The sequence below is a fragment of the Engystomops pustulosus genome, chromosome 2, assembly GCF_040894005.1.
Source record: "Engystomops pustulosus chromosome 2, aEngPut4.maternal, whole genome shotgun sequence".
Classification (NCBI taxonomy): Eukaryota; Metazoa; Chordata; class Amphibia; order Anura; family Leptodactylidae; genus Engystomops; species Engystomops pustulosus.
In genome coordinates, this window is record NC_092412.1 from 165,468,549 (window position 1) to 165,481,772 (window position 13,224).

At 41.6% G+C, this 13,224-nt stretch overlaps 1 protein-coding gene across 3 annotated transcripts in view; it reads left to right on the forward strand.

Moving 5' to 3' along the window:
• Positions 1 to 13,224, forward strand: part of IGFN1 (immunoglobulin like and fibronectin type III domain containing 1) — a 743,161-nt gene that overhangs the window by 71,963 nt on the left and 657,974 nt on the right. For all 3 annotated transcript variants that reach the window (XM_072137225.1, XM_072137226.1, XM_072137224.1), the window contains exon 3: positions 2,399 to 2,566. In XM_072137225.1, coding sequence (XP_071993326.1) covers positions 2,399 to 2,566 — 168 coding nt within the window. The remainder of the gene's footprint in view (positions 1 to 2,398; positions 2,567 to 13,224) is intronic.

The window sequence follows — 13,224 nt, forward strand, 5'->3', positions numbered from 1 at the left end:
TGAAATCTCCCCCTTTTTTTAATTCTCTAAAGCACCCCAAAAGATTTTTCTGTTAAAAATGGGGCCAGTTTGAAAATAATTAAAATTTTACTTGTCTCTTCCCATGCCAAGGTCTCCCCCCCCCCCCCCCCGGCTCCTCTGCCAGGCAGAGCTTCTGTACTTGGATGCAGGTGTTGTCACATTGTAATAAATCTTGTATAAAATCCCCATATAATTCCAACGTATATAGTATATACCCTAAGGGGTATGAAAAATAGTAAATAAATTTAAAAAATATATATATAAAAAATAAATATAATAAACTATATAAAATTCAAATAACCCCCCCTTACCGTGGAACTGAAATAGTTTACCGTAATTGTCCCAAAATGACCGATCTTTCAAATTATTATGACTGTTATGCCCAAATGTCTCAAACAACACTTTGTCGCCATTTTGCAACATATAAAAATTTTTATAAAAAGCTCTTACTGTCCCCAAAATGATAGCAAAGAAAATATCAGCTCATCCCTCAAAAAATTACAATGAAGCACACAAACAGAATATCGCAAAAAGCAGTTAGCTCCTAAACTCCAACAATCTTGTGTCCCATAATCCTAAGTCACTCTACGGAGAAATGCATTCTCGCAAGCGCTCCCATTCTCGCTTTTCTGTTTTCTTTTTAAATGTTTTGATGTTAAATAAGCTGCTAGTTTCTCTGCAACAAAATCTCTGGCTGCAAAACCAGCAGACAAGCTGACCACAAAAGTATATTAAAGGGGTTGGCCACTTTACCTCGTGTTTTTTGTAATGTGTGTGTAAGTATGGGATTCTGGATTTTAGGTAATTTAACATTATATACACCTACTGATGGCTCTACACCACTTTCTTGATATGTAAAGTGAATCCTCCTGTCTCCTTTTACCTCATCAGTCAGACACCCCTGTCCATAAAATAGCTGCAGATGGAGGGTCATGTGATCTCTAACTGTCCATGAAAAATCGCCAATTAGAGATCACATGACCCTCCATCTGCGGCCATTTTGTGCACATGAATGTCGGGCTGACAAGGTAAAAGTCAGGAGGCTTCACTTTAAATATCAAGAAAACAGTGAAGAACTATTAATAGAGGTATATTAGTAAATTACCTAATATCCTGCCCCCCACAGACGCTTACACACACATAACAAAAAACATGAGGTAAAGTGACCCCTTTCCGATGCGCGTGTAATAGTATGGCGCATGTCAGGAGCAGGAGGATAGAGACAGCTCACGGGCCAACCCCTCTCTGTACCAGGTGTGCATTCGTTGCATATTGCCATGTTAACCAAAGCTGCCAGAGGCATTCAAATCCCTGTTGGGCATTCGTGCCGGCATATTGGATTCAATCGCCTCCCCCTGTAAGGTCATTAGGGGCGGCCATCAACTACTATGACAGCCGGGAGTCTATACTAGTCTCTCAGGCCTGTCATTCAGCCTGATCTCTAAGCGTCTACTGGATTCTTAGATTTTTAGCCTACAGATTCTTAGAGATAACTAGCAAAGCTGTATTTCAGTATATGGTAGAAGCAATCAGTTACCAAAGGGTTAAAGTACCCTTGGAGGTCTAAAAATAGTAAAAAAATAAAGAATATAAATTGCTGTTTTAGCTCCTATCACTCAGTGATGGTCAGTGTAAAATCCCAGAGTATGGACGGGGTCTCTCTAAGCAGATCTCTCTAGTTCTCTGTGCTGAAAATGTGGATAGATTATTAGGGTACAAGGTTTATATACACTTTCATTTAGTTTCTAAACATTCACTGGTAACTGACACATAAAAAGAGAGATGAGACAGATCAGAGATGAGAGATGATGACATCCATAAAAGGCATATTACACATGACTTTCTCCCCTCTGATATCACAGCCATTACATCTTGTCAGCTCTACTATATACCTCTCTCCCGCTGCCCTGGATAAAGAACTTATCTGCCTGTAGCTTGTAGCTTTACCCCTCATGCTGCCAACAGGAAGTCAGTGTCTATGCCTCTGTTTGAGCTTGTCCTGGAATGCAAGTAGGAGGGGCCCCTGCAGAGAGCAAAGGGAGAGAGTAGTTCAGCTCCACCGCGTCAGGCAAGATGGCTGCCGACTTTAAAGTCAGAAAATGCAGGGTCGGAAAACAGATGCAACTGAAATTGTGTACATCTAGACTGATAGAGACTATTTGGAATTATGTCTGTGAAATGCTGTATTTTTTTTAATAACAGTGAATTAGAGAATGTGATATTTTGTTATCTTGAGTACATTTAAGAATTTTCATGGGAATACCCCTTTAAGTGGTTATGCCTGCTAAAAAGTGGCTTTTTAGCTAAATTGAGATAAAATAATTATTTGTAGTTATTGCAGAAATGATTGTTTAAATGTCTTTTTGTTTTCTTTTAGGTCAAGAATGGGTGTCTGTGAATAAAGAGCCTAGCATTTCCACTCATTACAAAATCACAAACTTAAACACTGGTGATAAGATTTTAGTTTGTGTTAAAGCTGTTAGCAAGGCTGGAAGCAGTGAGCCAACAGCTCTGGAACATAATGTTTTAATTCGAGAGATAGTTGGTAAGACATTCAGTATGTTCAATATTGATTGGAGACTGTTGTTTACTGAAGTGTGTTTTATAGGTTGAAAAAAAGATACAAGGCAAACCACCTTCCCTTGATTCTTCAGCCCACTGAATTTACCAAAAACACCTCAACATAGTTACAATGTTACAGACAATTCCAAATATTAGGCTGGTGGCAAAATATGCCCCTCATACAATAAATCATGATCAGCTCTCTTCACAAATATCAGAAAAACCAAAAAGCACAGGGTATTATGGTCCAACAATTACATTTTTATTACTCAATACATTAAAAAATTGTATTACAACAAATTCATAAAACCAAAAATATAGGACTCCAAAAGTATATTGCCACAAGGCTGGGACAGTAATCAAGAATGCATATTAAATAGTACCGATGTTAAATAGTATAAATGTTAAAGTGCTTATGAATTCATTCACAAGTAATATTTACTGAAGGTATCATAAATGTAGTGTATCTATACAAATAACATGACATAAAGAAATAGTTTCCATATCTCTATCGCAGAATCAAGGTGTCTCGTGAAACATGTGTAATAAAATCCCGGAAGCGGGGCACGTCAGGACATCTCCGCTTGTCTGAAAATCATCTACTGTGCAATAGCACATACCCATCAGTGATTCCTTGTTCCCAGCCGTGGTCTGTAACTCCGACGCACGTTTCGAGTACCTCCGCTTCCTCAGGGGGTATATACTACTAGTGTCTCTCTCCCAACTATATATTCATAAAAAGGGATGATCGAGTAGATGATTTTCAGACAAGCGGAGATTGTCTTGACATGCCCCGCTTCCAGGGTGTATCAAGCATCAGGGCATCCCCGCCTACCATTCCATTTCCATTTGCCCCGCTTCCGGGGTATCTCTAGTATTTAATTGAATGAATTAATTAGATACTAGACATACCCTGGCTTCTTGAGTTTAGTCCCAGGGGTTGGCTATGATTTTGCATACGTTTCAAAAAACGACAAGAGACTTGTACGTGCTGCTCACTCCAAACTTGTTTTATGAAATGCAAGCAAATCAAAGCCAACCCCTGGGACTAAACAGAAGATTTTGTCAGGAAGCCAGGTAAGTTAAAATGCACAATTATATTGTAATGCAAATGCTTAGTGAATGCAGAAAGGCATGTTTGCAAAGCAGGTGTGATGGTGTTCTGCAACCTGTTGATAGAGATAGAGATGACGTCATGATCATCATGCTTCACTTGTGTCATACAGAGAAGCGCAGACGAAAGGGTCTGTGCTACATTTATCTATTTAAGATACACTCACCGGCCACTTTATTAGGTACACCTGTCCAACTGCTCGTTAACACTTAATTTCTAATCAGCCAATCACATGGCGGCAACTCAGTGCATTTAGGCATGTAGACATGGTCAAGACAATCTCCTGCAGTTCAAACCGAGCATCTGCAACATCCCCCACCGGGGCCTAGCCCTTGAGGTGAGGCCTGGAGACAGCCGGGGCCCGCGGTACCGGAGTGGCTGGCGGTTGCGGCCTAAGCACGCTATTGTCACGGTGCTTGGTACGGGGGAACCGGAGGGCTGTTCTACAGCCTGGCAGGTCTCCAGCAGGGTGGTGTTGCAAGAAATGATGAGGGAGAGGCTGCTATAGCGGATCTCCCTGGGGCAACCCCTTAATGTCCCGAGTGTGAGTCTCTGGGTGATGGACAGGGTGCCGGTGATGAAGGCAGCCGTATTAGCAGGGACCAGACGGAGACAGAAGTTGAAGAAAACAACTTACAGTTCTTTATTTGAACCGGCAGGAACCGCAGCAACGTGCCTTTAACAGGTAGATGGAGTGCTGAGATGCTTTTGGAGGGAGCCTCAGGAGATAGTTCACCAGCCTGGATGTAGAGGGCAGGCTGGGAGGCAGCTGTGTCCTGGTAGGAAGCTTCAGCTCGTCCTGTAGGGCTTCAGGTATCACCTTTAAAGGTAAGATGATACCCCTTTCCTCACTATACTCACTCTAGTCTTAGACTCCACTCTTCAGAGGCAGGGGCTAGGCTCTTCCTGCTCTGGTATGGGCTAGACAGAGATTACTCACTCACTCACTGATCTCTAGGTTTCTCCTACACTTGAATCTCTCTGAAAGAAGATCTCCAGAACATTCCTGGCCAGGGGGTTTTATTACCTCCCTTTGGTCAGGTGGTGGCTGCTCCTCCAATCACATCTCAGCTTACAAAGGACAGGATGTAACACAGATCATTGGACAATAGCATCTTGCATCATACAAAATACTTAACCTCTGCCTTGCCAGGCAGGATTCACCACTGCAATATCCCTATGTCATATCAGGACCATGTAGTGTGATGCGATTACATGCAGGTGGGACGTATTCGCAAACACTCCCTCGCCATTGCATCGGCGAGGGTGTTGCACATCAGTATGGGGAAGAAAGGTGATTTGAGTGCCTTTGAACGTGGCATGGTTGTTGGTGCCAGAAGGGCTGGTCTGAGTATTTCAGAAAATGCTGATCTACTGGGATTTTCACGCACAACCATCTCTAGGGTTTACAGAGAATGGTCCGAAAAAGAAAAAACATCCAGTGAGCGGCAGTTCTGTGGGCGGAAATGCCTTGTTGATGCCAGAGGTTAGAGAAGAATGGGCAGACTAGTTCGAGCTGATAGAAAGGCAACAGTGACTCAAATCGCCACCCTTTACAAGCAAGGTAGGCAGAAGAGCATCTCTGAACGCACAGTACGTCGAACTTTGAGGCAGATGGGCTACAGCAGCAGAAGACCACACCGGGTGCCACTCCTTTCAGCTAAGAACAGGAAACTGAGGCTACAATTTGCACAAGCTCATCGAAATTGTACAGTAGAAGATTGGAAAAACGTTGCCTGGTCTGATGAGTCTCGATTTCTGCTGCGACATTCGGATGGTAGGGTCAGAATTTGGCGTCAACAACATGAAAGCATGGATCCATCCTGCCTTGTATCAACTGTTCAGGCTAGTGGTGGTGGTGTCATGGTGTGGGGAATATTTTCTTGGCACTCTTTGTGCCCCTTGGTACCAATTGAGCATCGTTGCAACACCACAGTCTACCTGAGTATTGCTGCTGACCATGTCTATCCCTTTATGACCACAATGTACCCAACATCTGATGGCTACTTTCAGCAGGATAATGCGCCATGTCATAAAGCTGGAATCATCTCAGACTGGTTTCTTGAACATGACAATGAGTTCACTGTACTCAAATGGCCTCCAAAGTCACCAGATCTCAATCCAATAGAGCATCTTTGGGATGTGGTGGAACGGGAGATTCTCATCATGGATGTGCAGCCAACAAATCTGCGGCAACTGTGTGATGCCATCATGTCAATATGGACCAAATTCTCTGAGGAATGCTTCCAGCACCTTGCTGAATCTATGCCACGAAGAATTGAGGCAGTTCTGAAGGCAAAAGGGGGTCCAACCCGTTACTAGCATGGTGTACCTAATAAAGTGGCCGGTGAGTGTATATATGCAATTGAACGAATCAGGGGTGGAATAAGATTACTATGGGCCCCTGGCTCTATGAGAATTGCTTGCACCCTTTGCACTGCAGTCAGTTTCAACAGGTTACTCAGCAAAAAATTATGAATAGCATAACATATGTTTTTTTTTTTTTTTTTTAACACAGTATGCTCTCAGTTGGTAGGTGTTTTACTATACATTTAACTACAAACATTTAGGAGCGGTTTTAGAGGAAGAAGCATGTGTGTGTTCAGTATATTTCAGATTTTTTTTTAATCAACCTTACTTTTGCTCAAAAAGCCTCAGCAAAATATGTATTAATAACACAATAACAACTCTATTTACACCTTCAGTCAAAGCCTAATGCTCACAAACATAGTTTTTTTTCATGTGCTACCTATTAATTTATTGGCTAGCACATAGACAAATTCTTTTCTATGGGTTTTTACTAATGGCTGTGGTTTCCAAGAGCAAACTTTCCAAACTGTAAAACACAGCAGGTCATATTCCTACTTGTATTTGTAGCTTGCCCCAATGCATGCCAATGACGAACAGGATACAAATGCAGTGTTCTTTACTTTAAAGCAAGCTGGTTGGACAGTGCTGCCACCTCACTAGGGGACTATATAACGATTTGTGGGTGAGAGCGCAAGGTCCTGCAGCTGTTAGTCAGCAGAGTGAAAAGTAAGTCCAGGGTGGGTGGCGATCCTCTGATGGCAACCTCGGGGTCTGGCCAGTGCAAGCTAAGTGTGTTACATAACACAGTGTTTACACAAAAAACGGTCCATGGGGAAACCCATTATTCTTAAACTTAACTTTTATTTGTATAAATCAATAAAAGAATTGAATAACTCCTTACTATTCAAGAGCTTAAGCACAATGGATTAAAAATCTACAACTCAACGGTGTTGTCTACATATTAATAAACTGTTTATATACTGTAAGGGATTAGGTCCGGGATCGTCGTCTCCTGGGGTAGACGGGCACCATTCACCAGCACACAAGTAACTTCACTGTCCACACTGTGCGACTTGGGTATAACTGACCGCAGCCAGTTTTATTTGGCAGTAAAAACAAAATAAAACAGCAAAAATAAAGCCTAAGCCTCTCCGGCACTAACTATACATCGAGGTTCCCTACCTCACCAGGTGCTGGCCTACTGCCAGGCACCCCAAAAACTCAGTGTCAGTTCACTGCCACAGCTCCACAGGCCTTTGACACAGCTGGACTTCCAGCTGGATGCAAATTAAACTTAATCAGTGGCAAAACACCCAGCTTTCCCACATCCATACAGCAACATATTCATTCTATACCCAAAATCTACTGTAGTGGCAGCTACACTGCCACAATACGTGAGTGGAAGGGGATTATTACTTGGTGTATATTATCACACACTGCTAGAGACTTCTACTGGAGGTCACTGATATCTAGAATTTGGCAACTGTGCAGTTCCTTTCGTTACACTGTAACTCTTTCTACAAAGTACAAAGTGTTAAGGTATGTCACGAACCCTACTCACCGGAGTTCACACACAGGGATTCCTACTCTATGGAGTCCCAGAATTTAGCCCTTAAGCTCCGCCCACTTCCACAAAATGTCGTCCTTACGCTACTCCACAGAATTTTAGCCCCAGCAAATCCACACTGCCACCACCCACGAGTTACTTACGCAAAGAAGGCCGTAGGCACCTCAACCACACAGACAATGCACCCTGATGATTACACAGCACATACACTCACTACTTACACGATATTACAATTATAAATTCACACAGAACATGCAATCGCTTACTACATGGACTATGCTAACAATGACCTCTGGTAACGTAATTCCCTTCAGATTCCCTTCAGACCCAGATTCTTTAAGGCTACAAGCAGAGACTAATTAAAAGTTTTTAATTTACATAAAAATGCAGTACACTCAAAGAATTAAATTGTCAGGTAAAATTAAAAAAAAAGATTAAAACAATACACATACGATACTTACAAACAGTGAGTGAAGAGAGAAACAAAAAAACTCTTGCTAGTGAAATAGGAAGAAATTCTTTGGCCCGAGGACAGGGCATAGACATCGATCCAGCCTTCTATCGTCATAGAATCCCCCAGACTGAACCACATCATGTGGCTGCTTCATTAATTTAAACCCAGGGGATTTTTGACCCCCACACCTGGCTGTGATGTCACTGTGAGGGGGAGGTTTTCTATCCCCCTCCCATCAGTGAGCTACTTTTTGGGTATGGGTTTTTATCAGAACCCCATAACTTTTGATTGGAAGATGGCACAATTGTGCCATGGCTTCCAACCCAATGCGTACATTATTCCCATCAACCACATACCAAACTCGGGGTGTCTTAGCCTAATATCAGGGGTGTTTTGCTGATGGCTGCCTTTCCCTGGTGCTAACATTCTGATTTTCGCTCCAAGAGTGTGTCTAGACCCCATAACTGTCCTGTGTAACTGGGGACCCATAATTATGAATTATTCCCCAGTTATGGACCGCTATGATATTCCCTTTGTCTAAATTTGGAGGGAAAAACGAAAGTCTGTGGGTTCTTTTCATCCCCCACTTCCTGGACCATCTCTGGCCAAACATGTCAATTTTACCACTTAAGAAGACCATGCTCCTCTGATCAAACATAGACTCCCTGGGGTGTTATAGACACACTGCCAGGCTCTTCTTCCTGGCTTTTCTTAAGACAAATGGAGCCTAATGACTCATAACAGGCAGAATGAAACAACACAAAAGAAAGAAAAATAAAGAATATAAAACAAACAAACTGTGGAGGAGTAATATTATTATCACAAGGTATATGTGGAAATATGTGCAATCAGTGTAAAAAAAAAGTGTAGACTCATATGGTTTTACAGGTATAAAACAATATGAAGTTGACACATGCATACATAGATACTTGATCACTACGATACAAGACTAAGACATTTTAGTCACTGCTAAATAAAATGAAGTACAGACGCATGCGTGTTAAAGACTTTCTATTGTATGAGTACGCCAAGTACTGGCGCAGCTGAAGAGCAGCGGCTGTATCTGCCGAATGGTCCAAGTCTGTCCGCATGGGCACTAGAACCTCTCTATAGTGAGATAAAAATAAGTACCGCGCAGCTGCAGTTCCGCGGCTCTTTCGGCCGGATGATGTTAAGTTGGCCCAAATGAGCGTGGCTTTCCAAGGGGGTAAGTATATCATACCAATGGGGACAGTCCATTCTGTCTCTGGTCCATAGAATGGCTAATACACAAACGTCGGATACCTCTGACCTGCTAAACAGAGGCTTTAAAGGATCGATGCATCACATGAGACGCTCATATGTAGCGAAACATGTCCGGGGGGGGGGGGGGGTAAGGCTATAGTGTTGAATCAGTGTTTTATGTAGCAATTATACGAAGCGTAGCTTAGCTTTCATATGCGTAGCCGAGGGTAGGAAATGCATTGGTCACAGCCTCCCAATATATATCCAGCCTGCCCCCAGTAGTATATATCCAGACAACCCCCAGGAGTATACAGCCAGCCAGCCCGCCCCCAATAGTATACACGTGAGTATAAGCCAAACCGAGTATAAGCCGAGACCCCTAATTGTACCACCAAAAACTGGGAAAACCCATGGACTCGAGTATAAGCTGAGGGTGTAGTATATAGCTGGCCATCCCCCTTTAGTATATACCAGTAAAAAACGTACCACAATCCAGCATTCGTATAGTTCAGCAGAAACATCCATACATTTGGTCTAGGCGTTTCAGGTGGTGACAGTCATGATTAAGGGTGGTTACTCCACCTGAAACGCGTAGACCGGATGTATGGATGTTTCTGCTGAACTATACGAATGCTGGATTGTGGTATTTTTTTTTTTTTTTTTTTTTTAACTGGAATATTAATACCTCTAGGGGAGAGCGGATCCATGCACAAGTTAAAACCACAGTGGGTGAGCTGATTTTTATTTCATATTGAACCTTAGTATATAGCCTGCCAGCCCCCAGTTTGCCCAGCACATAAAAAATTAGACTTGAATAATCACCTTCCACTTGTTGCGGCTCCACCATGCTCCCGTCCCTGCGGCTCCTCTTTTTTCCTTCTCTCTGCTGTAACAGCCGGCAGAGATGCGCCCATTCACTCTGCCATCAGGCGCACACTATGGTGTCAACAGCAGTGACACTGCCACCTCATAGTGTGCGCCGTTACAGCCCGCCCCCATTTAGATATACAGCCAGCCCGCCCCCATTTAGTTAGCCAGCCAGTCCGCCCCCATTTAGTTATACAGCCAGCCAGCCCGCCCCCATTTAGTTATACAGCCAGCCAGCCCGTCCCCATTTAGTTATACAGCCTGCCTGCCCCCATTTAGTTATACAGCCAGCCTGCCCGCCCCCATTTAGTTGTACAGCAAGCCTGCCCGCCCCCATTTAGTTATACAGCCAGCCAGCCCGCCCCCATTTAGTTATACAGCCAGCCAGCCCGCCGCCATTTAGTTATACAGCCAGCCAGCCCGCCCCCATTTAGTTATACAGCCACAAATTGTCTAAGAAGCTTTTCCCTCTGCATCAACGTCTTTCAGGTATTCAATGTAGATGTGGGACAGTACCTTAAATCTGGTAAGTGATGTAATAACAAGGTAAGATCATCAGGTTCTCCATGTGTCACTGGCTCTGCGATGTTCACGTGGATCCCATGTTTCCACTTGCGGTATGCAGCAGGCGGCTGTGTGAGTTACTATTTCCTCCAGATGGAAACTCGATCGCAGCGCTTTTGGTTCCGCTTTACTCCGTAGTGGTCCGTATAGGAAAGAAAGGGATATGGAAAAAATAGTGCAGCAGAGCTTCTATTTAGTGAAGAAAATGTTTTAATATTATTCTCACAAAAGTAGATTAAAAAACAGGCCTTAAAAATAGATTGTGGTGCACGTTCGGCGTCAATACCCGACTCGAGTTTCGCCAGTAGCGGCTTCTTCCGGGGTGGCCGTCGTGCACAAGTTAGGATTTTTTTATAGTTACCTATACCACACCCTTCCTTAAAGGGGAAGAGACATATATTACTGTATACTCTGTGTAAACCATTTTCGGAATTTCTATACCATTATGTGTAAAGTGTCAAATGCAAAATATATTAATAAAATGTCAGTGCAGAATATATTGATACAATAGTGCAACAGACAAAAAAAAAATTAAATATATAAAAATGTAGAAAAAACTTCTTGTAATGAAAAACCTTATTTAGTTAAAGGAAACACTTAATTTCAAAGTCTGCATTAAGAACATATGGACATAGTGTTTTTAGTTGGAAAATCCAGAAAGATTCTCGCTGATTTATCTTTTTTTCTATATCCTCTCCTCTCCAATGAGGAGATATGTGTTCTATAGCCATAAATGCGATCCCTTTGGGATTCTTATCATGGACTTTTGCAAAGTGTGCGGATAGAGAATGGTCAGTTTTTCCTTTTTTAATATTTCTGAGATGTTCTCCTATTCGAGTTTTAAGCTTTCTTGCTGTCCTGCCAATATATTTCAAACCGCACGGGCATATGATCATATAGATAACCCTAGAGGAGTCACAGTTTGTAAGATGTTTGATGTTGAACACTCTTTTGTTATCAGAGGATATAAATTGATGAATGCCTCCTGTGTTTAATTTGCCTATACTTCTACAGGCTTTACATTTTGTGCAGTGATAAAAACCCGTGTGGGACATTTCTGATCCCAGTGCATGATTATTAAGACTACTATGAACTATGTGATCTTTTAGATTTTTTATCCTACGGTGAACTATTTTTGGTTCATCTAACAAATGTCCTACAATCGGATCATGTTGTAGGATGTGCCAGTGTTTTTTAATGATCCTCCTTATTTTATGTGAATCATACGTGTGATTAGTGATAAATGGAATGGTCAGTTTGTTCTGTTTTTCCTCATTGCTCTTCCCATGGGTATCGTTTTTTTCTCCCTGTGGTGTGATAGTCTCTAATTCTATTTCCCTCCGTGCTTTTTCAATATCCTTACTGCTATAGTTACGTTCTAAAAATCTCTCCCTCAGTAATGTCGTTTGTGTCTCGTAGTCTTTTTCTTTAGTGCAATTTCTTTTAATTCTTTTGAATTGTCCTTTTGGAATATTTTTCAACCAGGGGGTAAAGTGGCAACTATTAAAATCTATGTAACTGTTACAGTTAGTCTCTTTAAAATAAGTTTTTGTATAGATTTCATTTCCTTCTTTAATCAATTCCAAGTCTAAAAAACAAATATTTGTCTGACTAAAATTATGAGTAAAAGAGGTTAAAATCATTATTATTTATATATAGTATAAATTCTTCTAACAATTCTGGAGGGCCCTGCCATAAAATTACAATATCATCTATGTACCTTTTGTACAGCTTTAGAAATTTTTTATAGGGATTATTATTAAAAATACAACCATCCTCCCAGGTTGCCATATACAAATTGGCATAGCAGGGGGCAAATTTAGCCCCCATTGCCGTGCCGGACGTCTGAAGAAAGAACATATCATTAAACCAGAAATAATTTTTATACAGCCCAAATTTTATAAGATCTATTATAAAATCTTTCTGTTCCTCCAGAATAGTTTCATCTTTCTTCAAGAATTCGGCTATTCCCTGTGTATGTGGTATGCACGTATATAATGATGAAACGTCACAAGTGCATAAGATGGTATTTTCATCTACAATAACATTATTATTTATTTCCAGAAGGGTCCCTGAATCTTTTAAAAAAGCGTCTGTACTACTCTGTACTACACTTTTATGTAGAAACTTATCTACATATTCTGATGTCTTACTGGATATGGAATCAATGCCGGCTACTATGGGCCGTCCTGGTGGGGTTTCTTTGTTCTTGTGTAATTTTGGCAAAAAGTAGATGGTAGGAATCTTTGGAAATTTTGGATTTAGGAAATTATATTCCCTATCTTTTATAATCCCCTTTTCTTTAGCTCGATCTAGAATGACTACCAGTTCTTTTCTATAGGTCTCTGTTGGATTGTTTTTTAATTTATGGTATGTGTTTGTATCTGATAGAATCCTAGTCATTTCATCCATATAGTACCCCTTATCCATAATTCCCCCCCCCCTTATCGGCCGGTTTGATCACTATTGTTTGATCCTTCTGAAGGTCTTTTAGTGCTTGCCGTTCCTTATTGGTCAGGTTAGGGTGGGGATTATTTTGCA